The sequence below is a fragment of the Ciona intestinalis genome, unplaced genomic scaffold, assembly GCF_000224145.3.
Source record: "Ciona intestinalis unplaced genomic scaffold, KH HT000970.1, whole genome shotgun sequence".
Lineage (NCBI taxonomy): Eukaryota > Metazoa > Chordata > Ascidiacea > Phlebobranchia > Cionidae > Ciona > Ciona intestinalis.
The window spans coordinates 2,474-29,713 of record NW_004191291.1 but is presented as its reverse complement, the minus strand read 5'-3'; the positions used below and the strand labels follow the sequence as shown (position 1 = coordinate 29,713).

The 27,240-nt window shown below is 33.3% G+C and overlaps 2 protein-coding genes across 2 annotated transcripts; one reads left to right on the top strand and one right to left on the bottom strand.

Annotated features, from left to right (window-relative positions):
• Positions 1 to 5,644: 5,644 nt before the first annotated feature.
• Positions 5,645 to 12,375, top strand: LOC100180922 (two pore calcium channel protein 1). Its single transcript, XM_018816853.2, has 14 exons — positions 5,645 to 5,790; positions 6,706 to 6,872; positions 7,249 to 7,426; positions 7,757 to 7,852; positions 7,945 to 8,133; positions 8,506 to 8,678; positions 8,920 to 9,038; positions 9,257 to 9,375; positions 9,823 to 9,990; positions 10,338 to 10,461; positions 10,638 to 10,742; positions 11,116 to 11,193; positions 11,348 to 11,481; positions 11,665 to 12,375. The coding sequence occupies exons 1-14, from the start codon at positions 5,719 to 5,721 to the stop codon at positions 11,728 to 11,730; spliced, it is 1,788 nt and encodes a 595-aa protein (XP_018672398.1). The 5' UTR covers positions 5,645 to 5,718; the 3' UTR covers positions 11,731 to 12,375.
• A 4,733-nt stretch (positions 12,376 to 17,108) lies between these two features.
• LOC100183284 (SNW domain-containing protein 1-like) lies at positions 17,109 to 26,688 on the bottom strand. Its single transcript, XM_002129853.5, has 13 exons — positions 26,553 to 26,688; positions 26,268 to 26,457; positions 24,322 to 24,525; positions 23,907 to 24,013; positions 23,612 to 23,716; positions 22,168 to 22,303; positions 21,701 to 21,817; positions 21,120 to 21,258; positions 20,062 to 20,158; positions 19,080 to 19,191; positions 18,426 to 18,592; positions 17,745 to 17,865; positions 17,109 to 17,494 (listed from the first exon to the last, which is right to left on the bottom strand). Exons 1-13 carry the CDS (start codon positions 26,567 to 26,569, stop codon positions 17,417 to 17,419), a joined length of 1,590 nt encoding a protein of 529 aa, XP_002129889.2. The 5' UTR covers positions 26,570 to 26,688; the 3' UTR covers positions 17,109 to 17,416.
• Positions 26,689 to 27,240: the final 552 nt, after the last annotated feature.

Here is a 27,240-nt window from a genome sequence, read left to right as displayed (position 1 = left end):
GTCAAGGTTGAGTGACAGTTTTTTGTGGGAAATCCCCTGCATTTTGTACCAACGATGTTTTTACTTTAGCGTTTGTATTTGCGGTCGTGAGATTTTTTTTTAAGATCGCATTTTTTAAAGATCATTAAAGAGATCAAAAAATATAACCACGCACAAATTACATACGTGGTAACTCATAAGCGGGCATGAGTATATGAAACAGACCTCACTTGCTATAAACGACTGCCATTGACCCGCGGCGAGATGTAAATAAATCATTTACATTTATTCAATACTTTAGACATATTAGTTCCATATTAAAATAAATCTATATCCAGATTCGTAACTTTTATTGAATAGTAGCCGACATGTCCAACGTTGAGTCATTTTGCTATGCTTGTAGGTTAATTTGTGTTTCCAGTTGTAGGTTTGTGTTTTCCCCCAATTGGAGGCTTTGATTTTTATTGTACCATATTTATTGTGGATATTTAGATCACCACTGGTGCCATTGTTAATAACTTCAATGGATATTAATATTTCCGTTTCCTATTCCATAGCCGTGTTGTACGTCGTTTTAACCGATTGTTCGGTGTCGGGGTCGTATTTGCTGTAATTATTATCATCGATTTTACTGTTTGCACACATTCATTAGATAAAACATCACACGAAAGGTCTGGCTTTAAAAACTCGTAACGAATTTAACAATCCAAATTCAAAATTTCATTTTCCCGACTTGACTGTGTCGATGCGATATGAAAGTATTTCGAAAAAAACGCAGGTCTCGGATATCTGTGACGTCAGCGACGAGTCGGCAGTCACGGTACATGGAAAATCAGAGGTAAAGTAGTTTTATGTTTATAGTAGGTTATCACGTTTAAACCATGTGTGTTACAATTAAGAAGTGAGGGATTTTTACTCAGTTCGGCTTACATCCAAGACGCAATGGCTGGTCGCTTTTATAAATCTGGTCTTGGTAGGAGCATGATAGACAAACGTAATGTATCAGGATGGTAAGTATGTGAGTTTTGTTTTTTCGATTTATTATATAGTAGGATGGGGGAAGATGGGACACCTCTTCGTTTAGTTTTCTCTTTCCAGTTGGTAGTAAACAAAGAACATTCAATGAATTATAAAACCGTGTCCTCACGACTTCCACAGACCGTTGTTAATTGTTTAAAATACGATCAGGCTATTTGGATATTATGTATTCCCCTACCCTACTATACAATAATAAATTATCAAGAATTGTACTAGCTGTGAGCTAAACAACGCATTAGCAACGGACACACTATTGATTGCTTCTTACAAGATTTAACAGATACTCTTCTTAATAAATATATATATATATATTCGCGTGGAAAAAGATGGGAGACCTTTTCATTCTATTTTCTCGTCGCGTTTGATAGTAAACAAAAAACCTTCAAAAAATAAAAAAAAGTTTCGTCATGACTCCCATTGACCGCTGTTAATTGTTTTTAAACGATCAGGATATTGGGATATTATGTGCTACAGGTGCCCCATCTTCCCCCACCCAATTATACCATTTCCTTTATTTTATCTTTGGTGTGCTATAGCAGTTTTGCTTGCATTCCCCATTTCTTTGCTTTCTTAAGCACACAAGACTAATATTAATGGAACAGATAAATATAAATTATGTTATTAATGATACAGGTGTCTCCGTTTGACGTCACATTACGTTTACACAACCCTTTTATTTCTCGTCGTTGTGTTTCATTGCGTCTTGTCTGCTTTTGAACCAGTTCAGGTAATTGTTGTATGTATATTTCCTTTACCTGTTATTTTTTGATGAAGCGCCTGCCTCTATAGATCAGAGTATATATGGATATAACAATTCCGAATTTTATTATGAATTTTCTCTATATTACTTTTAGAAACTAGAAACGGTCAAAGTTCGGTGACACTTTTTTCTAAGGGAAATCAGATGCAGTACCATAACATAATTTTCATTTCTTTGAAAACGATAGCGTAAATCATGTCGCAAGTAATAGGCCATATAAACCGATTGATTTCCGGTTTTGCCGCGCGTTTGTTTCATAAGCTGTTTCGTATTTTGAAACTTAGGTGGTACGTTTAGATCACATTTGAGACTTTTTATCAATACGCAAATTTTGGTTTTCCGTTGGTGTGCCTGTTTAAATAAATAAAAAAGGTTAAAAAATATACTTACGGGCACCTTACATACGTGGTAGCTCATAACCGAGCATGGTATATATAAAAACAGACCTCCCATACTATAAATGACTGTCGTTGATTCACCGCGCGGAAAAAAATAGTTTACATTTATTCAATTTTAGGAAAATGGTCAGGGTCTAACACTTTACAACAGAAAACTTATTTGTCATTTAAAACTTGGTAATTTTTGTTTAAATAAAACTTACATTAACTTGTCATTTAAAACAAATTACCGTATACCTTTTAGATGATATCTAAAGCGTCGAAACAGTTAAATCCGATTTCGTTATGGGGTGGTGTGAGTTGCTGTGTTATATATTTCGTTGACATTTCTTTGTGCCTTGCTTATTCACGGCCTCGTCAATTTTTTGCATTCATGCACTGGAGGATGTAAGTATTGTTTGCATGTTTTATACTTTCGTATTCCAATGAACCCATTCACTTCATCGTAAAATTAATCAGCGATGTTGATAAATTAGTTGAGAAGTCGAGAAACGCTACCAGCATTAAAACCAAAGAGAACCACGAAGCGTCAAACACCATTTGTTATCCAGAATTTAAAATCTAAATGTGCTTCTGACGAACATTTTTAGAACACTTAAACGTTTAAACTATTGTGCGCGTAGTGGCTTAATTAGCGAGTAAATAACGATTAACTTTCTGTTTACTTTGTTTAAAATCGATGAATTCAAAAGGTAGCTTAAACTTTAATTAATTGATTCCAGTTGATAAAATATTTCTAACTAAGTATAGTCATAAGCCATGATGTATAAAATTGTCCAATTAATAATTATAACGCGCGAGTCAAGGAAACTGCCATACATCGGGAATCCGTTGGCACCACAGTAATCGGTAAACTTTTGGCTTTGTTTACATTTTAACGCAAATTTAAAAATAAAAGGGTTATATTAGTAACGATGACCCATATTTTTTAAAATAAAAATTAACAAAATAAAATGAATGTTCCGCCGGCTGAGGATCATACTTGGAACATTATAATCTGCTTCCACGGGCGTGAGTGAGAAAAAGAATCCACACAACGATTGACGCCTGTACCAAACTATTACCATTTAAGTGGGGAAGCATTGAAGCACTATTCTCTTAGACCTTATTATCATTTATCAAAATTGAAATATTATTTTTATTTAAACATCAGAAGATTAAAACTAAATTTCAACATTACCCAATTACTGCGTCAATAAAGTTTGTTTAAATCCAAGAAACGATTATTTTAAAGCGACGACAAGGTTAACTAGTGTAAATTTAAAACTCAACACATGGTGCTGCGTTCCAAAGCGTATTTACACATATTCTTTACCAATCACCTTAATCATCGTACATTGTAAGTCATCATGTGTTGTAATACATTTATAAACGAATTCTACTTACTCTTATTCCTTATCCCAACGTACCACATCCTACCATTGACTTTATTTCTATAGGTACGTGTTATTCGTTTGTCTGCTCGCAACGGATAATGTATTGTTCCTTACTTTGGGAAGAATGATTTTTCGATCTTTGAGGCCAATTTTACTTATATTTCGTATTCATCCGCTACGAAGGTAAAGGCGTAAGAAATTATGCATACGAATGTTCTGCCTTTATTGCAATAGAGTTTTTGTTAAAAGTGTAGCTAAGCAAAAATATACAACTATCCATGATGTTTCGTCCTCATGTTTACAGGGATTTATTAATGCTGTCCTATAGGCTAACTGTTATTAAAAATAAACAAGTGTCGCAACACATGTCATGGGTAACGGTTTATATTTAACTATAAAAGTTTATTATTTCTTAGATAGAGACATGACATGCGATTGAATATGACCACTTGTGTGAAAACCAATTAATAGTCTCGGTTATTTTACGAAATGATTTTCAAAATAACGTTTAATTTAATTTTTAGCACCGGTTTGGTTATAATGGGGGTGACTCCTAAGTTTCTTCAGTTCTTACTCATCATGGGAGCATACGTCACTCTGTTTTCAGTGATTGGCGTCCACTTGTTCATGCACACGTATAATGATAACGGTACGTGTGAAATGTATTACGAGCTGCAATATTTAGCTATTAAGCACGTTCTGGCTATTTATTTCCTTTGACCAGTTGTTCTTCTTCTTGTCCAAAATGTACTCCAACTATAACTTAGTTAATTGATTGCACTTAATACATTATTTCTAATTCTAACTTAACACTGGTTCAAAACTCGCTGCTACCATTGTGAGCGTTGGATCCCTGGGCAAGGCACGTCCCTGCAATTCCACAATTCAGTGGTCACTAATGGGTTGTCTAAAATTGTCAGTAATATAGAAACAAAATAATAACGAGAGTCCTTCTTTAACCTTAGGTCCTCATGTAATTTATTAATCGGAATCGAAATGTTTGTAATGTCATTATGAGTTTTTGCCAAGTTTAATAGGACTTAAATACTACACAGTTCACGCATGCGAACTTAAAATGAATGTTTCTTTAATAATTAAATCAAAAATTACTTAGTTAGTGTTCTTTAAAACCTGCCATCATCTTTTATTTGCCCTACAGACGTCGTACGCAGCCAACATGATGGAATATACGAGGGTGCGTTTGATAACCTTGCTATTGCAGTCTTACAAGTTTTCGTGCTAATGGCAGGTAAGGAAACGGAGTACTACAGTAGGGTGGGGGAAGACGGGACACCTTTTACCTGTATTTTCTCGTCCCGTTTAGTAGTAAACAAAGAACATTCAAGAAGTTATAAAACTATATGCCCACGACTCCCATTGACCGTTAGTAATTGTTTAAAACATGATCAGAATATGTAGATATTATGTGCTAAAGGTGTCCCATCTTCCCCCACCCTACTATATAATTATGTGTGCAATACTGCTGTAGGAACCAGGGTTTAACTCGAACGCGGCTGCAGTTTTAGCCGTAACAAATAAGCGACTGTAGTCTATGACTTAATTAATGCTCCCCTCTTGATGAATGTGTATAGATGCATTAACGATTACGCAAATCATAAAGACATAAACTAGCCAGATTCCAATTATGGCCCAAAAAGAGCTAAGTCAGCCAGACAGTTAGAGATCAAGAAATAGGGCCCAGAAAAAGATTACAAAACAATTATGTTCAGTCGCTGACAAATAAAACAATACTAACAGCTCAACACATAACAGCTATTTCTGAAACAGAAAAACAGCGTTCGCATAACGTCATAACCGAACAACGACATGAGGAAGGCAAAACAAACCAGTCAGAGTGTGGTGCTAGACAGCTAGACAGTCAGTAAAATAGTAATTGTTGGAGTTAACTGCTGGGAGATTTTAGAAAGAAGGAAAAAGATAGAAAATGTTATTGGGCATTTAGTAGCCGTATAAAGTATTTTAATCAAACCGCTATTCTTGTTCAGCGGGTAGATGCCTTTTCGTTTACAATTCAACAAACAGTGCCGAAGGTGTACAATGCGTATATACACATATCATTTTGACCAATCTTGTTTATAACGATACGTGTTCACTTATTAAAGCTGTGCTGTTCCCTTGATATGCAGGAGGGAGTTACCCACGATTTATGATTCCCGCCTACGATGAACATCCACCTGTAGCGCTGTTCTACTTCATCATTATAATTGTTACTGGAGAGGTAGAAACTAGAAAGCTAATTTTATTAAATAATAACCACAAAGAAGCAAAATACAAATAACTTGGGCTGATCAGAAGAACATTAGAAAAACAACTTATTCTTTTTGCTATTTTTGACGCCATCGTTGTTAGAGCATTCTATGCTAGAAGCCACTGCTATGGGTGTATGAGTCCCTGGCAAAACATTTAGCGGTAATTGTTCAAACCAAGTGTTCCCTTATGTGATTATCCAAATTGCCACAATGATGATGAAAATAGAACAAGTTATATATAATATATGACTACCGTTTACGACGCGCGATATAAGTTACATTTGTTTATTTACTCCTTGATAAATTTAATACTTTTATTGATTAGATGCTTACATCACAATGAATAATAAGATGTTTCACTGTTCCGTATTACATTTCTGCTAAAACCTGTTTTGATACATCATACATGTTATGTCAGTGCTTTTTTGAGAAGCACCAAACAGCCAAGTATGAAGCATAAGTTAATAGCAAAACTTTGGTGGCCCAAGTTGTAAAACAATCAAACATGTTTTGTAAGCAATATAACCAAATGCTTCGAATTAACTTAAATAACAGTGATAATAAAAGCAATTAAAATTGGGACCCACTTTTAAATTGGGACCCATAAGTAAAATATAAGCCAGTGTTCTAGTTCATACACCCTGTGCCCGCCTTTGAGTTACCACATATGTATATTTATGAGTGATTATTTTTATGCAGAAATTGTGATAAATTGTCAGCCATTTACTAAATGACAAGACAAGTCACAAAAGACTACTAGGTTCTAGCAGTTGCCGATTAGCACAAATAAATAGACTGTGTTACATAAATGAATGTACTTATTCATCCTTGTGTGGTGGTGCAAGGAGAGTCATTATAACATGAATGTTTACTTTTGCATTCAGATCATCTTGTATGCAATCTTGGTTGCACAAATATATGATTTTTATGTCAAAGCAAACAAGAATCATGTAAAAGAAGAACGTCACCACGAGAGGCAATGTTTGGTGAAAGCATTTGAAATTCTTGATCGTAACAATGATGGTTTCATTGACTTTGATCAATGGAAAGGGTGAGATGGTTATTAAGATAATTACCTATGACCATTTTTTTTCAATTATTATTTCCTTATAGGTTTGGGAACACTTTTTTTTCTAAATATGTAGTAAATTGTTTTAAATAATTTCTACTTTTTCAATACAAGTCTTCATTTCAACTAGAATTTCCAGAAGCTCATTAAATATTTCAAGTTTACTGGATACTTTAAACTCTAGTTGCCATAGATTTAATTAAACTTATCTGCTTTTGTCATCTGAAGGAACTTCTAATCATGATAGCTATTGCCCTAATATTTCAACCCTGGGCCGACATATCTTATATATAGTTTGTTTTACAGCTGTCAGTTTGACCACATGATATTCAGATAAATTAATTTATGTTTTGTTCAGTGTTATGCGCTGTCTTCGACCAAAAGCTTCATCATCTGAAATCAACAAAAGATTCCGAAAGCTCAAAGAGTTATCCAAAAATGATGTCACAAATGACAGATATAGTAGTAGCTCAAGTGAAGATGATTATTGGGCGATTAACATTGTGGAATTTTTCTATCTTCCAAATGTTATGCAGGTAATAGGTATTTATATGTAGTAATTTTAACAAATTTTATACTTTGTTAAAAAATTCTGTTGTAGCAGTAGTAGCACGATTGTAAGATATATGCTGCTATCATTCCTCCCATTTGGGAAGACACAATAGTTAATCCAAACCAGAAGTCATTGGTGGTTGTACAGAAAAACTAATTATCTTTAGATAGGTGGTAGCTAGTAAGGGACAGGTGGTGTAGGATTCATAACACACATTCTCTGATGTAGCCTTGGTGGGCTAGGTAAACAAAATAAGTTTTAAAAGAATTTATTTATTGGTTCAATTTGTATTTAATTTATTGCCCCATTGCAGTTCACAGTGGAAAAATCAAAACCCCGTAGAAGTGGAAGTGACAATTTAAACTGTTCTGAAAATAAATACATAATATGTTTTACAAGATTGCGCCAGGTGAGAAATTATTATCAAGTTTTAGTATTTTTTTAAAATTTTGTTTAGGTTTATTTATATATATATATATCATATTTATTTTAACATTTCAGAAAATAACATCACTGTGCTGGATGTGGTGCAACAATAAATATGTTTCATATTTTTCCATTGCTATCAACACTTTATATGTACTCCCATTCTCACTTTACTGGTGGGGAATGCAGGACATCACAACTAAGATCACTAATATTGCCGAAGTGACCCTTCTTGTTCTTATAACCATAGAAACTGTTATTCAGGTGACATATCCTGGTTTTTTCAAAGTTGTATAATTTAAACATGTTTTAATAATAGCCTACCATTATAAATAAGAATTTTATGTTTTCCTTTGATTATGGTAAATTAAAAAGTGTTTCGTTTTTAGTTTTTACTGAAAGGTGCAACAAATTATATTAAACTGTTCATCACAACTCACCACATTACACCGAAAATTAAAAATAATCATAATTTTATATATATGAAAAAAACTTTTAAAGAAATTTACAGAAACTAAATATGTGAAGAAATTAATTTACTATCTTTCTTTGTATGATTATATATTAAATATTTTACAATTTTTGCATATATGAATTATATAAGTTAAAAGCCTAACCCTCCCCTTTTCAACATAGTTCATAGCACTGGGTGTTTCTTACATGTTGCAAGAGATGCTCTTGCATGTTACCATGGTTGTTGTTGCTGTAGCAACCACAATATATCTTTTCACGACACCTTACCCTGTTGATGGTTGGGCACAAGTGATCGGACAACTTTCCATGATCATCCGTTTGGCTTGTTTCAAAAAGTGAGTCAACACTAAATAATATAAACTTGTGTTGATATGTACAGACATAAAACAACGGTGGACTGGCAGTATAACTTGTTGTGCAATTTGTTTTACCGTCTTAAAATTTGCAAGAGGGGTCTGCATTTGGGAGACTTTTAGTTCATGAATTTAGGTAAACATTTTAGGACAACAAAATTAGTGTCATACTTCTAAATGATTACCAACAATCTGAATATTATTTTATTTTATTACAAAACAGAAAATCCTCCTCCATGTTTCATTGGTTACGAAGAATTGCTCCACCACTTATAACACTTCTATGCGTGATATGCATCGCATTCTACACATATGGGGTGGTGGGAATGGAATGTTTTGGATGTATGTATTTTTGATCTTAATTGGAATAAACCATACTTTTAAAATTACCTGGTGCACATAATGACAGCATGTTAAATGGCAATCTTCCATATTGTTGTAGTCATAGTGTATTAATCAGGTTAACAACTATCACTAATCATTTCCCTTATTTTTCTTGTTTTGTTCAGTTCAATCTTCTCTAACAAGATATGGATTAGCAAATTTATTTTGACTTACAGCTCTTAACTCCGACAATGTTTTACCATCTGGAGTCTCCCTATGTCAGCATGGATTTGAAAACTTGGGATGTAGTTTGTTGACGTTGTTTCAAATAAGTCTTGGATCAAGCTGGCATAAAGTGAGATTTGCAAACTATAGTATTCTATAGAGTTTAGTATTGATTGCAACCTATGCTAGACATTGGTGACTGGTGCTGATCTCAGTGATGATGTTATATTTTAAACTATCACAGGCTAAATAATGACTGTGCCAGTCACTTTTATGACAAAAATATTTGACATGTAAATTGCTATTATGCCACCCTTAATTGACAGGTTAAACAAATGCTATTATGATGCAATGAATCCATGTGTAAATTCCTACGTTTTTAATCATCGTGAGCTTAGAACATCTACTTTGCTATACCGTGGATTGCTAATAATAAACGTAAACGCTATTATGGTGTAAAAGTTAATGACATGAGCTTTTTATTAACAGAATTTAACGAACTATATTTTATATGTGGTTTTTACCCTAATAAAAATGGTTCAAACGTTTTTAATCAAATGTGTTTAATCCACTACAGATGATGCATTATATAATGGATGAAGTCAGCGTGTATTCATGCATCTATTTTATCTTCTTTTACACATTCATGCAAATGTTGGTGTTAAATGTGATATCAGCTGTAGTGGTTGAATTATCTAATGCTATTTATAACGATGAGACAGAAGCAAAACAGCGAGATAAAGAGGTAAGTCAGAAATATGTGGAATAGTACCATTAAGTTTTTTTTGTATTCTATTACATTTATTAAGATATTTAATTGCAATACAATTTCATGGTACAGGTTTATGATGAGAACAATTATTTTGTAACATTAAAATACATGAGATTAAAGCTTTAATGATTGAGCATATATTATAACTTTCCTATCATACTTCTCATCACCATTACACATACATACATGTACAAAACAGAAAAAGTAAAAAATGAGGATTTTTTTCTGTTATTAAATGGACAAAAATAAAACCTAAAGCAGTGTGAGTTTTTAAAGAGGAAGCTGAACCAATCATGAATAAACCAGTTGTTGTATTTCAGTGTTATAACAGAGAAAACACAACTAGCGGTAAAAGTAGTGCAAGAAAAATATCAAAAAAATCAAACGATTTAAAACTTCCTGCCAAAAAATGGTCGACAGGAAGTGGTTCGTCTGTTGTTGCTGGTGCGTATGTATGCTATGTTTAATAAAAATATTGCCTTTTCGTACATTGAAATAATTTAATGAATAGCATTCAAGTAAAGCAGTTGGTTTAGCGTCAGCAGTAAAAATTAAAGAAGATATTAGTTTGAATTGTTCTTTGTTAAATTATTTAATTAAGTACAAATTATTGTTTTCAGCTGTTTCCATGGCAACCGGGGTGATGGGACTTGATCCAGCATTGCTCTCTCCACCAAGAGAACAAGGAAACACTTCAAAAATACAGACAGGAAACACCACAAAAGGTAAATTTAATCATACTAGCAAAACATCAAAGGTGAGAATATTATGATTACCAGTTGCGGTAATTTCTATTATTTATTGAATTAAAAACTCAGTTATGATGACTATAGTTCTTTGGTTCGGGCGGTAAGGTTTAAAAGTGAAATGTTTTACCCAAAGAATATGTGCATATACATTTGGGGGCAATACCAATAAATATGTATTTTTAAATCATTCACAGAATTACATGTGAGATAATTTATATGCATGCACGTGGTAAGTGAAACAAGACACACACCTGTGTTATAACGACTGTCATTCCCTGCCACGCAAGGATAGATATGTTACGTTCATAATCGTTGTCTCTTTCTACACCTACATATTATTTTCCATAAGAATCTTCCTCTGCCTTCCGACTAAAACATCTTCCATCAATAATTGAAGAAGATCTTGCTATAGAAGATATTGACGAAGGTATATTCTATTTTTTTAGTTTCTTTATCATAGTTTTTGGTAAAAACAGTAAAGTCTAGTAAAACAGTAAAGAAACTTTGTGCCTAATACTTTTGACTTCACTTCTAATAAATTATAAATAATATTCATTCACTTTATGCATTTGAACTTCTAGTTACATTGACTGGTCGCAAAGAGCTGGGCAAGTGGACGAGGGAAATCTTGTCAGACATGACATTTTTAAATGCAGATGATATGAACAGACTTCGGGAAGAAATGGGAAAGTCTGTGGAGGGATTAAGAATTAAGGTAAACTGCTGTGTGGCTTCAGTGTATGAGATAATTGGTAGAGTAGGCAGCTACATAATGTAATTGGGATTTGGTATCTTTATGCTCTGCTTACTCTACAGTGGTATCTTTACAGTTCAAGTGACATACCGAACTTGTAACCTCTTGTATTATTGTGATGTTTTAATACTGTTTTGTTTCTAGCCAAATCGTAAACGAATATCATCCAACAACAGTGACACAAAAGGAGACGAAGCCGGAAATTCATAATGAATATTTAGATGTTAATTCCAAGTTTAAATATTTAGGCTTCAAAACCAAATATTAATCTAAAAAGGGCAAACTAGTATGGTGGGCTAAGATGGAAGTTTAAAGCACAACACAAATAATTAAAAAGGTGCTGTTAAGCAATTTTCACACTTTTATAAATTAATGTAACCTGGGCATGCGCACTAACCAACTGTGCCACAGCACCAAATTATAAAAATGAAAAGAAATTAAACGCTTGGTATTCGGAAATTTTTAATAAATGTTAGTAAAGTGGTAATTATTCAGTTTTAGAGGGTTAATGTAAATTATCTAATTATAATGTTTAGGTAAAAATAATGTTTACAGTTACCGTATAGTGTGGTAATGTCGTGGCAATGATTGTGTTGCTTTACTGTTAAACTCGCAATTTCCTGTTGGCCTGTTTGTACGGTCTTCCCTTGGCCTATTACTTCTCCAGTCACATGGATAGCATAAATGCATTTCGAAGTTACGTCCTTTAGATTTTATGTTGCACAGATTTTATGTTTCACAAGTGTTTTATAAAAAACTTGCGTCCTATATATCTTGGCTTTTGCGTCCTCTCTTTGTCGTATCGTCCCTTTGCCCTTGTGTTTCTTAAATAAAGAAGTCAACCATTTGTTTTGACAGCTATCATTTAATCCGCATGGTAACAGAGTTTACAGCTTTGGTTGCAAGAACAGGTACAAGATTATATGTTTGCAGCTCGCGACTTTAAATATCGTCAAATGTGGGATATAGGTGTTATGACGTATTCTATCTCACCTCACAATATGCTATAGATCGATTACTACGACCAGTTATATAAACACAATATGAATGAATGTAACTTACTTTATCCTCGCGTGGCCGGTAAACGACAGTCGTTATCACACGGGTTTAACACCTCGTGCCAGCTTACGAGTTACCATGTATTTTACTTTATGGGTGATTATTTTTTGAGAGATTAAAAAATTTTTTTTTTATGTATGACTGGTAATTTGGACAACCCATTAGTGACCACTGGGTTGGAGCAATTGCCATTAAGTATCTTGCCCAAGGACACATACGCCCACAATGGTAGCAGGAACGAGCCTTGAACACATTACCTATGGGTTACCGGCAGGCGCGATAACCACTATGCCACGGTGCCGATTATTTGTTACGACATAGTAGCAATTCATATGTGGAGTTATTGCGTCATAAAAGGGATTAAGGAACAACTGGATTGTTGCAACAGAAAAGCATTTGTTTGGAAGAATACTCATTATCGAACAGTACCCATTAACTATATAGTAGGGCGGGAAAGATGGGACACTTTGTCAGATGACACCTTTTTTTAATCTTTTACGGACCCTGATTTAATAATAATCAGGAAGATAATGTTACAGAATTATTCGACAGTATTATCACGGCTTTATATAACGCGCCAACGCCAATTACTGTTTTTGGACTTTCCATGCTATTTAAAGTATTAACATTGATAACTATTCTATTAAGGTATAAAAAAATAACGATTTTGGCATTTACTGAACGTTTTATCGCTAGTTTTATTGGTGGAAAGGTGATTCTCAGTAAAAATGGCGGTAAAATGTTCGGCACAAATCCTCTGATTTGTTATTGTTTTTATATCTTCAATGGAATAGTAATCAATATAAGCCACATAGTAGGGTGGGGAAAGATGGGACACTCTATCATTCTATAGTTTTCGTCACATTTTGTGGTGAGCAAAGAAAATTCAAATAATTATAAAATCGTGTTCCCACGACTCCCGTAGTTAACTGTTTCAAACACAATCGGGATATTTTGAGGTTATTTGTGCTAAAGGTGTCCCATTTTTCCCCACCCTACTATATAAATAGTATAAAAAGTGTAGCAGCAAGTCAAAGTAAGAGATCACCGAAATAGTTTCTACTAAGTCGATGAACGGTTTCAAAGTAGCCATTTCCCCGTGAACTGTAAAATATATAGAAGGATGGGGAAGATGGGACACCTTTTCATTTAATTTTCTCGTCTCATTTGGGTAGTAAACAAAGAACATTAAAGAATTATAAAACCATATTCTTACGACTCCCATAGATTGTTTAATTGTTATATATGTTAGATACTACAAAATGTTGAGATATTACGAAAGTAAATCAATTACGCAAAACTACCAGAAGTATCGACCACACTACCCTGCCCAAATAGCTGAAGATGCACTAGAAAAATTAAAGGAAAAGAAATTGGATTTTCTTACTTGATGTCGGATGCGGTGGTGGACAATCAGTAAATATATTTGCTCCCTACTTTCATGAAGTGCTAGCCATCGATCCTAGCGAGAATCAACTTAAACAAGCAAGATCTTAAAACAAGTTTGCTCACGTGACTTACAAGCAAGGGATTGCTGAGGAGCTACCATGTGATGATGGTAGTGTCGATGTTATCACAGTTGCAGTGGCAATACATTGGTTTGACCGTTTGAAAGAAGTTGACTGAGTAACCGATATTTTGTATCCATTTTTTCATTGTGCTGTACCTATTGTTATTTTTTGGCCTGGCAATAGGAACCTGGTGTCCGGCGCTCGATAGTATGATCGATGGTGGTGTTCAGCAGTTTTGCAGGCGTCACAATACCCTAACCTAATCTCGTCTTATACACAAAAACACAACAATTAAACGCACTATGTACATAACATTTCGTGAGGACACGGAGATATGACATGACGAAAATGTCACGTCATAAAAAATGTGACGTCACGAAAAAATGTGACGTTACGAAAATGTGACGTCATAGAAAATGTGACGTCACGAAAATGTAACGTCACGAAAAATATGACGTCACAAAAAATGTAACGTCACAAAAAATGTAACATCACGAAAATGTGACGTCACGAAACTGTGACGTCACAAAAAATAAGACGTCATAAAAAAATGTGACGTTACGAAAATGTGACGTCACCGAAAATGTGACGTCATAGAAAATATGACGTTACGAAAATGTGACGTCATAGAAAATGTGACGTCATAGAAAATATGACGTCATAGAAAATGTGACGTCACAAAAATGTGACGTCACAAAAATGTGACGTCACTAAAAATATGACGTCAAAAAAATGTAACGTCACGAAAAATGTGACGTCACTAAAAATATGACGTCACAAAAATGTGACGTCAAAAAATGTGACGTCACGAAAATATGACGTCACGAAAAATGTGACGTCACGAAAAATATGACGTTACGGAAATGTGACGTCACAAGAAAAATGACGTCACGGAAATGTGACGTCACAAAAAAATGACGTCACGGAAATGTGACGTCACAAAAAAATGTGACGTCACGAAAAAAATGTGACGTCATAAAAAAGTGACGTCATATTTTTGTGACGTCATAAAAATGTGACGTCATAAAAATGTGACGTCACAAAAATATGACGTCACGGAAATGTGACGTCACAAAAATATGACGTCACGGAATTGTGACGTCACGAAAAATATGACGTTACGGAAATGTGACGTCACAAGAAAAATGACGTCACGGAAATGTGACGTCACAAAAAAATGACGTCACGGAATTGTGACGTCACAAAAAAATTTGACGTCACAAAAAAATGTGACGTCATAAAAAAATGACGTCACGGAATTGTGACGTCACGAAAAATATGACGTCACGGAAATGTGACGTCACAAAAAAATGACGTCACGAAAAATATGACGTCACAAAAAAATGACGTCACGGAAATGTGACGTCACAAAAAAAATGACGTCACGGAAATGTGACGTCACAAAAAAATGACGTCACGAAAAATATGACGTCACGGAAATGTGACGTCACAAAAAAATTTGACGTCACAAAAAAATGTGACGTTATAAAAAATGTGACGTCATAAAAAATGTGACGTCACGAAAAATGTGACGTCACGAAAAAATATGACGTCACGGAAATGTGACGTCGCGAAAATGTGACGTCACGAAAAATGTGACGTCACGAAAACAGAATTTTTGTACAAAGTAGCTCAATTGGACACTGGGACATATAGGCTTGCGTTTTCTTTGCTTTTAGTTGTTGAACTAGCTGGTACTGTATTACTCTAATTAGTGTGGTTTATGTGTACAAAATAAGCAAATCTGTTTGAAAATAAAAAATTTCAAAAATTTATGACCATTTTGCCTGACCACTTTTTATGATATTTGTACTAAAGTTGATGGGTAAAATATATATATATATATATATTTCGTTTTGAACGAGATTTGATGTTGTATTCAGCAGGAATAGGATCTATAATAGGATATTCAAGTGAGAAAACTTTACTTCCTTTCAATGAAAATATCGAGGGAATCATCCTGAGGACATTTCGAACTATGTTTGATGTTTCAAAGCTTTTTTAACATGTTATTTACTTTGTTTTGTCATTGAATTTGTGTTTTCTAGAGCCTCGTTGATAAATACAACAGACCACAATTTACTTTATTCACTGAAAACAATAAGTTTGTCCACAGCACCATCATTAGGAGGTTCGAAAGAATGACACCAATGGCTCTTTATGAGATTTACCTGTATGAACATGCTAGAAGTACATTTTATACATCAAAAGAAAAATAATTTCTGATTAAGTTTGCAATGCATTACTTTTGGATATTTTTGTTCATTCCTGAAATATTCTATATTAAAAAAATTAATTATGACGTCATTGTTATTTTGATGACGTCATCAAAATTTAAAAATATGAAGTTGAAGAGAATTTTATACTCTTCGTGACGTCATAAAAAATCTGACTTCACGAAAAATGTGACGTCAAGATGAATATGACGTCACGAAAAATGTGACGACACGAAAATGTGGCGTCACGAAAAATGTGACGTCACGAAAAAATGTGACGTCACGGAATGTGTAACGTCACGAAAAAATGTGACGTCACAATAACGTGTCTCACATTACCGTTTGTACAAACTCACAAAAAAACGTTTTTAAGCCATGACAAAGTCGTACGTGTAAAATTACAATTCAACAAACGGTCCAAGCGCTAAACAATGTGAATTTACAAATGTACTTTGAATGAAAGTAACTTACTTTCTCCTTGCGTGGGCGGGAAATGACAGTCGTTATCACACGGGTTTAACACCTCGTGCCGGCTTACGAGTTACCATGTATATGTTACTTTGTGGCTGAATATTCTTTTTTGGGATTTTTTTATGTATGGCTAATAATTTGAACAACCCATTAGTGACCACGGGGTTGGAGCAATTGCTGAAGTGTCTTGCCCAAGGACACATACGCCCACAATGGTAGCAGCATCGAGCCATAAACCCATTCTGGGTTACAGACAGGCGCGCTAACCAATATGCCACGGCGTCGGACTTTATTCATCATTTTACAATGCCTTAAAATTAGACCTATTTGCTCTCTTGTCTTCTTTGAGTTTATTTTATTTCTTGTGAATTCATTTTACACACGGTATGAACAACAAACAATTTGCAATGAGAACATTTTTTATGGTTGACACTTCTACAAAAAACTGTTCAAAGCAATTGAAGTTCAAGCGCTAAAATAGGGACACACCATGTTTGAATAGTTAAGCTAGATTTCCTTCTTTACAATTTATTGAACAAACTTAACATCAGTATGCTCACATAGAGATAGTGTAAACAACCACCAGGTAATATGATTATCAATTGAGAAATGTTGAAGCAGTTGTTCCATCTGAATATTTCACTCCCCCTTCCGACTTCTCTTTTTATCATGGTCGGATTTCGATTTACTTCCTGATTCAGTTGGTCTTTTTCGTGCCTACGAAGTCAAACAAGTATAATAAATTTCGAAAATAAACTAAGAACTAACTTAATATCTACGTAATAGTGGATGCCAATCCCAATATTAACTAGGCAGCTCTTTTACTTTATTTATTTTATGCAGCATAATTTGTACATTTGACTCTATTTTTTTATACAATTGACTCTATTTTTTTACCTGAATAGGACAGCTAAATTTAAAATAAATATTGAACGAGCTTTATTAAATTTAATTTATAAAAACTTACTTGTTTAGCTTGTTCCATAAACTTATTAAGTCCGAATAAATCTTCATCTTTTTCAAACTGAACGGGACCTTCTCGTTGTTGGGACGAGTCAGCACCCTTGAATCCACGATCCGGTACAAACCTGTTTAATGTGGATGGTGGAATAAATATCTTGTATATTATTTTAATACTTGAACAAATGTTTTGATAAATCATTGCTACTTAACCCTCAAGTCGCAAAACATAATGATTCTATTGGGATATCATTTTAGTCTTCCACTTTGTCTTTTGACCATGATTGCCGAAATTAAACGTGTACAAACCACGGCGTGAAATACGTTTTTTTGAAATTAGACATTCAAAACTATAAGCTAAATATTTAGATTTTCACATAATTGTGTAGGCAGCGTTAATAAAAGTGAAATGAAAACATATATGTGTATTCCATTATTTAAAACACGTATATCTGGCTGATGTTGTTGTTGGAAATGGTTTAAATAATGAATCTCACTTACATCATTAGGACCATTTATTTCAGCAAATCAAAAGAAGTTATGTTATAAAAACATAAATATATTTAAATATATAAATCAAGTAAAAGTTATGGGTTTCAGCAAGGGTAATAGAAGAATACTGGCCTACATCCCTAGTCTGGTGCCTTGGGTGATAATTGATTGGAACTGTAATCTCAATACAACTTACTTGTTGCTTTTGATGAGTTTATCAATATCATCATCTCCATACATTTCCTTGTCCTTGTCTTTAGTTGGCCGATAAATACTGTTGCCAATCTGTGTTTCGGATCTCCATGCTTTGTCATAAACATTATAACCTTCATCATCACCACCTGCAAACCCACTGTCCATGCCCTGTGTGAAATATTTGAAAGAATAAATACTTTTGTACATTATGATGCAGTATTTGTAATACCAAACATCCGTGATATTTAAACTAACTTGTTAGATTCCTTCTTTTTGTTTACTGCGAGCGGATTTGTTACTTTATCAAATAAGTAATATAATATTGTTATAATATTATTGAAGCTAAACTTTTATAAAGGCACGGCACAATTAAACCGTTCTATGTAAAATTTTGCAGGCATATATTATAAATACATTTAGGTGTTCTTTATCAGGTTAGTAACATTCCACACTAGAAATCAATCAAAGTTTTTCTAGTCACTTTCTTTTAGTTCTTCTATCATTTAGTTAGGCGCTTGCGTTGAGTTCACGCGAATAAATTCTTGAGTAATGATACTTGGTTATATAACTAATATTTTATATATTTATCATAGTTCTTGTTTATAATCTATTAACATCTAATCATCCAATAAGACTGACAGTGAAAAATACAAACCTTGGTTTTATTAAAAAGTCGTTGATCAAACTGTACTTCTTGCCCAGCTCTTGTATTCGGAAGACCAAGAGCAACTTTCTCACTGATGTCGCGTTCCTCTCGTAATCGACTCCTGATCAAAACAACAGATTATTAGCAAACTTGTTTGTGTAACAAGTAACAGGTTGACTTAAACAAGTAACAGGTTGAACATAAAAAGACATCTAAAAACAAGATAATATATTATTACAAAAATGCATATTCCATTTCAATATTAAAAGTCAGATAGAATTAAAGGAACATACCAACGAAAAATCAAAATTTGTGTATTGATAGATATGCTCAAATGTAATCTAAAGCTACCATCAAAGTTTCAAAATAGGAAACAGCTTTTGAAAAAATGAGTTACAAAAAATTCATGGGATTTCACTCAACTTTGATCGATTCTAGTTTCTAAAATCCTAAAGAAAATTCAAATTTTATTTCTGATTTGGTATATTGAATGCTTCTTCTATAAGAATATATAAAACAATTGTAAAACATAAACTTTACTATGTTTTAACTATTGATAGCTACATAATATGCTCTATCGCACGTTCTCCATATTACTTTATTTTTAACACTTTTTATATTAAAATGTTTATTATATATTAGTGGTACGTGCTGTACTATTTTCTTTATAAAAAACTTGTTTTTTCGTGTTAAACATTAGGCTTGAAAAATTAAAACTCAATTAAGATTTTATTTTTTTATATATACATTTACAAAGAAGCATTCAGTACAACAAATCCAAAATAAAGTTTTTTATTTCTTTAGTAGTTGGAAATCAAAACGGTCAAAGTCTAGTGCCTTTTTTTGGTTTTGGCAAACTTTGATGGTACCTTTAGGTCACATTAGAGCATCTCTACCCGTGTCTGAATTTTTAATTTTTCGTTGGTATGCCCCTTTAATTTGGCACCAACAGCAGGATTGTAAAATTCCAAACCACATTTGTATATTTGACCTTTTTTCAGGAGCAGCACGCTCAATGTTCCGTTGTCTTTGTCGTTCATGATGTCTTTCTTTCCGTATTTCATCTCTCTCCTTCATTTCTTTGTCATCTGTTTATAAAAAAATTATCTTTAGAAAAAGGTTAACCTAGAATCAAGTAAGATGCGAATCTTTAACTAAGGCTAATGATAACAATATATATATCCGTCATATAAGTTCAATATAAACCTTTGCTACTTGTCTTGGTTTTATTCAACAGAGGTAACCTAAATACAAACTAAATTAAAAACTGTCATTGCGTAATAAATGAAGATTCTTTGGTAAGATTCAACAAAAATGTTATAGGTTTGTCAACAAAATCCTATACTAAAGTCTTACACAGAGTTTTTAAATTTTATTTTTTCTTCAGGTCATCCATACGTTATTTAGATACGTTGCATGCATTATTCTTTCTCGTATCCATTTTATGCTTGTTGTCATGGTTACCCAGTCAAGGGGGCAGTGTTTTGTATGCGAACCAGGTTGTGGTATCAAATATGTCTGGCTATTAGGACACCATGTTCGACAGTATTAGTTATAGTCACATACTAGCCATAAACTGAAGCAAGTAGGTAGTTTTCATGTTGCAGTGTTAGTAAATAAGTTTATCTCTTATTATAGAAGTGAATATTGTGATCACATTTACAGTCATTTAAAATAAATTGCTTAGGATTTCATTTGGCTTTAACTCCTAAAAGATTGGTAGGTGTAGATAGTATTATTCAATGGTTATTTCAAACGTATTGAGTAAGCTTAATTTAGTACTACTAATGCTATTTTCCAGCGTTTTATATAACAAACTACCTTTTAGTGTTTCACCTTTTTGTTAAGTAATATTCATGGGTTTTATTCATTTAACAGAGAACCATCTTTACTGGGAGAACCGAAAAAATATATTTTAAAACATCCCGTTCGCCTAAGTGCGGAATCATAGTGACCAGGTGTGGGATCGTTGCATATCTGGCTGCATGGTTTGCACATAGCAAATCCAGACTGCTACAAAAGGATTAAATTCTGCTTCTGCATCATCACCTTTGTCCTCTTTTCTGATCCCGGATCTTTTATTCCTTGCTTCCTCCGCGAGTTGACGAAGTTGACGCTCTTTTGCTTCCTTCTCCTTGGAAGCAATCTTCCTCTCAACGTGAGCTCTCATCTCAACAGCTTCTCTCGCCTGTCATCAATATATATAAAGAATTGGAAAAAATATATAAACAGAAAAATGTTTTTTTTAAAAAGGTGTAACACAAATAGAATATAAATACATTAATTTATCAATCATCCAACCAAGTTGAGAAAACGGGTTTGGATATTTGAAATAATCTAAGCAGAAAAAATGGATGTGACTTACGCTACCTAGGTCGGTCTACATTTAAGTGTATTATAATTCAGCTGCTTTTGTAAGGTAATCAAATTGCATAGATTAGGAAGCTGTGCATTTAATATACAATAATTAACAATTTATATATCTTTAAATAGTTTTGACCATGTTATTGTTTAGTTTGTGTTTACCGATGGTAAATTTGCTCATACAGACTAGAATGCACAACACCTCAATTTAAAACTTTTAAATAACAACAAAGATGATGATGATAGAAACGTTGTGCTACTTTTACCTTTCTATCAGCGATATAAAGTGCTTCAGCAAGTTTCGCAAAGTTTTCATTGATGTGAACACTTTGTAAACCTCGACCATCAGCTGCAAGTCGCTTGTCAAGTGGAATCGTGTGGCCCTGCAAGGTTGCAAGTTATAAAGATAGTTATATCTCCAGTTACTTGGTAAGCTCTCCTGGCAAACTTATTTAATATGGGTAACAAGATTCAGATTTCTGCAAGACCAGAACAAGTATAATAGATTTACATAATGCTTGGTAGCCAAAGTTTATATACCTTAAAACACTGCATGATTCCTTGCTGTTCTATATTGGTGAGCACACAAGGTCATATGGCAATGTTTACCAAGGGAATAAACTTAGAATTAAAACTGAAGTTTATTTATCACCTTATACTATATGAATATGATACACATTTAACATAAATATATATATATATATATATATGTGTAGAAAATCCTGGGATTCACCTTAGCATTTTTCCAGTTTGAAATACAAGGTGGAACTTTCCAATCTTGTTGTTCCTTCACGGTTACTTTACGATTTGGGGAATGCATTACTGGTGCCGGTGGACTCGGTGGACCTTGTGGTAATTTCTTGTTTGTTCTAATAAAATGATTTATTTTTGTTAGACATTATAATGCATATTTGCCAAATATTATATGGTTGGGCAGACAAACTCTGGAGTTCGGATTTATTGCACCTATTTAATACATACTATTCTATGGTGTTTAATAAATGGCCAACATAACCTGACATCTATAACAGTCAGGACGTGAACAATCAACCGGTCAAATACTAGGGACGCGAGCAGGTGCACAAGTACCCGTAAAAAAAAAACAAGAAAAGCACTTGGACAAATAAGGCAGCTTACATTATTTAAAACTAATCAAATGTTGGGTACAGCATACAGGACAGCAGAGCAAAAGCAGAAAATGAAAATAAAAACATTTAAAAGATATTGACAGCGGGCTTGTCTCTCTATTTTATTATTTTTCGTTCATTGTGAATTTGCTCTATGAAAAGTAACAAATTGCAACGTCGACGCATTAAGTCTGGAACTGTTTTATTTTTAAAATATTAGGATCTACTGCAAAAGTTTAAACTAATTTTGGAATAAAAATTATTTATTTTTATATATATATTTGAGTTTTTCAATTTGCACAACTAGGATTCATAAAGCATCGCGATTTACTGAAGTGATCAGTGTTTCCATGTCCTTTTTAAATTTAATAAAATATATTTATGTAAGCTGTTGTAATTAACAGGATGTGCAGAGACCAGGGCGTCTGCTTTTTTTAAAGGCACTTGGCTGAAAATTGGGCCAAGCACATGTAAGAGTTGCATGTAAGAGCAAAAAAAAGAAGAAGAAAGGAATTAAAAAAAACAGAGACTAGTCAGCATAGCTTTGTATTTATATAATTATTTTTGTTTGTTGCGAATTTACCCTGTGAAAAGTAATGAACCGTAACATCCAATCTGCCATTTTCAAATTACATCAAAAAAATGTTTAAAAAAAACTTTTTTTATATTGAATCAATGAAAACTGCTGCAATTATTTTTTGTATGAATTTCACATTTTGCAAAATTGGGAATAATGAAATAAGCCGTACCTTTAACCACAAACCACGTGTTCTGAATGATTAATTAGCAATGATTTTTAACTCAACAGAAACATAATTTCCTACACTTTTCTTTCACATTCTATCTTCTCGTCATCCCATTTGATAGTAAACAAAGAACATTCAAAGTATTAAACAACCGAAACGGTATCTTCAAGACTCCCATAGATCGTTGTTAATTGCTTAAAACATTATTTATGTACTAAATGTGTCCCGTCCATATATACAATTTTTTTCCTAGTATGGTAGATTAAACAGCAATGATGTAAAATGTATGAAAATAAGTCTTTACTTAAACTTTGGTGGTTCCATTGGATCTTTCTGCATTTCCACCATTCTAATAACTCGTTGTTTTGCACCGGAGTTGAACCCTGCCCCTTGTTGGGATGGTGTGTATCTATGTGACACAACAAAATACTGCAAATTATCATTTACAAAATAAATACACAAAGCAAGATAGCATTCATATGTTTAAGTTAAAAACACAGTTTTGTTTTTAATATTTGCTTTCCGTCAATACAGAGCACATAAAACTACACATATAATATATATATCTAAATGTTTAAATCCACAAACATTAGTCTAACCTGATATACTGTGCAGGTGCTCGTTGTTCAGCTCTTTTAACTGGCATTGCAGCAGAAATCTTTTCATTTGTAAGTTTTTCTAGTGCTAACCGTGTTGCTTCTGTTTGCTACAATTAATTGACATGAATGTAGTTACCAATTGTGGGACAATCCCTTGTTTATTATAACAACACAGTAAATGTTGTATTGCACACCTTTAACTAAAGCTATATATACCTCATACTCAAGCTTGCAAAATATCATGTATTAAACTGTTAATACCAAGAATGTAACCAGCAAATTATTGACAAAATTAAGCAACTTCAAAAATAAATGTCTTGCAAAACTTGTACAAGGTTATTTAAAAAAATCACATTTGAGCATCTCTATCCATGTGCAAATTTTTCGTTGGTTCCCCTTTAAAACTAAAAATTACCTCTTTTATTTTTTCTTCATCGGGTCGTTGAAGGTCAGGATCATCTTCATTGAGAATTTCCTTGGGCACAAGTTGTTGAAACTTTGAATGAACAACTCTATCCTTGCTGTGCCCTTGTCTTGCAATGGCATCATATTTTATTTTGCCTTCTGGATCGAGTTGAACTGCAAGAGCTTCTGACTTTTTTTTGTTTTTTCCCATTCCCTATAAATATATAGCAGTTTCAGCAAAACACCGTTTTAATATAAACAGGATCAGGGAAAGTGTACAAACAGAATAGTCATGACTCATGATTATGTAAATATGAACAGTAAGCTATTAGTTTTTAAGCAACTTTAAAAAATCATTTACCAGGGTTTCACATGTGCTATCTAGTGATGTAGTGCGCTTTACAGGTTTAGAATGTTAAGTTACTAGTCCTTTTTAATGTTTGACTAAATTTAGTTTTTAAATTGTCATTTAGATTTTTAAAATACTTTATCATTGAGGTAAAGTTAGAGCGGTGATTCAGTTACCTCTTGTGTTTTAGAATACCTCTTGTGTTATGGATTACGAAAATATGTTTCCGGCTAACAAATACTAGTTGCGACTTATTATCCGATCATCACTCTCTTCTTTTCACAAGTGGGCGCTCTTATTAGGTTTAAAATTTTGAAAAAATATACAAAGAAACACTTTAAATTGGTAATAAGTGTAAATAGGGATGCACATTACAGAATTTCGAATCCGTGAGATTCGAATCCTTTATATTCGAATCTAATTACGGGATTCGGTATTCTGTTTAATGACGTCATTACACGTCATCTCATATACTATATTAACAATTTTTGAAACTTATTAATTTTGAAAAAAAATATTTTTGTGTCTGTGGGACTTTCGGGAGTAAACGTTTCGCAACGTCTTTTCATAGCCTGCTTTACGTTTCATGACACAAAAACTACCCAATAGTACAATTTTTGATCCTTCTACAGCTCATGACCCAACAAGGCTGCTATGAAAGGGCCAATAAACTGACTTTTGTGGGTAACATTTTTTTTTCCTATAAATATAAAAAGATTCGAAATTCTAGATTCGGAATTCTAGATTCGAATTAAAGTATTCTAGGATATCCTAGAATACCTAATTATTCTGTAATGTGCATCCCTAAGTGTAAAACAAATTACTTAAAAACTGAAAATACCTTTATAAATATATAAAACACTAGTAAAAACATCTCTCCCAAACTAGGTAGGTTATATACGCTCTTTCGATCTGTTTACTATCGTCGGCTCTGTGGTGTAACGGTTAGCGTGCCGTCATTAGGGGTTCGTCGAGTTAGGGGTTTAAGTCTTATGTGTGTAAACTGTAAAACTAACTGTTAGTAAAGGATTTTTTTTATAAAATATTGAAATAATATACCAATACACGTTTTATATGTCACAAAAACGACGTTTTTTAAAAGTCCCCAGAAAATAATAATAAAAAAATGAGTGCCCACTTGTTAAAAAAGAGAGTGATGATCGGATAATAAGTCGCATGTATATTAAATATTATAAGGTAAAAGTGAGGAAAAGTTTATGTTCCTGACCCTGAACAAGTATAGAATAGGCAATGCATTAGTTGTATCAACGTGTATGAGTTTTTTTTACAGATGATAATCTTACAAGTTTGGGAAGGTCGATGACTCGATATTAGTCTGAAATATTTTTGCTTTTTTGTGGACGCGCATTTTTGTGCTAAATTGATTTAGATTTAATACAGTAGTCTTTATTATAAACAACATGTAGATAGACTTTTTTGACTTGGCAAAATTGCCCAAGTTTTTTTAAGGCCCTAAATTTTTAATTAATTATAACGCATTTTTTCCAATCTAATATATACGTACTGCAGATTAGAAAGTTCTATTTTTGGGCAGAGGATATTTATTGTGTAGACCATTCTGGTATACTAGTCTCTAATCTCCCTACCATTGGAAACTGGACAACAGGAATTTCAGGAAAAGCTCCTCCATCACCAAAATCACGTTCAGCTCTTGGAATAAATCCTTTCCGATGTCCATATGGTGGTGGTTGAAACTTGGTCGAGACAACAGCTCTTGTTGTTGGTTGAAATGAGCCGATCTGGTCATAGGTTACTTGGGTAGGCTCAGGTAGAAGGCTATAAAATGAGATATTATAATGATTAAGGTTAATTGAATATAGTTTCACAGTGACAACTGCATATGCTACAGGTTGGTTCATAGCTTTCATCACCTTGATAGTAATGCCATCTTCTACGCTCCAAATATCGCCACGAATGTTTCGGTAACAATAAACTATCACAACTACTAAATCTGAAAACAGTTACTAAAGTTTAAGAACGCAGAAAACGCCAAACCAAAGTTATTCCAGTAAACAGTGTGATTAACACAGTCTAAAGTGGTTAATCCATAGAGGGCGCCATAGGTTAATCCTGTCATTTTTTACGATCAAAGCACAAAACTACAACAAGAAAGAATTAAGCACACTTTTTAAAAGTATTTATAAAGTTTATAAACTAATGAATAGTTATTTTTTTATCGTGCAAGAATAGTCTGGCTTTCTAGAATCGGAATGTAAAGTCAAAGTAACTCTAGTATACAGTATACATACTTTTTTAAACGCGTAAGTTATGAGTGAGCAGTGAATTAGCATAATATTAGTTATCTCTTTTATTAGGACGGTCGACTAAGCTGGGTCAAAAAAACAAACCACAAGTAACCAACAAAGCGGTTTTAAATAAAAAAGAATAGAACGCGCATCTCTAATGTCGGTAAAGGCGAGAGCATGATACACTCACTATAGTAGTCAATGGAAGCCAGGGCGTTTTATGTAGTTTTTCTTCTTTTTTTGACTTAGTTTAAGTTTATAGGTGAAAAATAACTATTTCCAAACATCTATATATTTCTAACAAACCGTTTGT

Coding starts and splice junctions, on each gene's coding strand:
- LOC100183284 (XM_002129853.5), bottom strand. Junction 22,304..23,611: donor ATGGAACCACCAAAGTTTAA/GTAAAGACTTAT, acceptor TCATTTTATTAG/AACAAACAAGAAATTACCAC. Junction 17,495..17,744: donor TTATGGAACAAGCTAAACAA/GTAAGTTTTTAT, acceptor TTGACTTCGTAG/GCACGAAAAAGACCAACTGA.
- LOC100180922 (XM_018816853.2), top strand. CDS start 5,719: ATGATTCCCGCCTACGATGAACATCCACCTGTAGCGCTGTTCTACTTC. Junction 9,039..9,256: donor GGGAATGGAATGTTTTGGAT/GTATGTATTTTT, acceptor TTTGACTTACAG/CTCTTAACTCCGACAATGTT. Junction 10,462..10,637: donor TGGTTCGTCTGTTGTTGCTG/GTGCGTATGTAT, acceptor TATTGTTTTCAG/CTGTTTCCATGGCAACCGGG.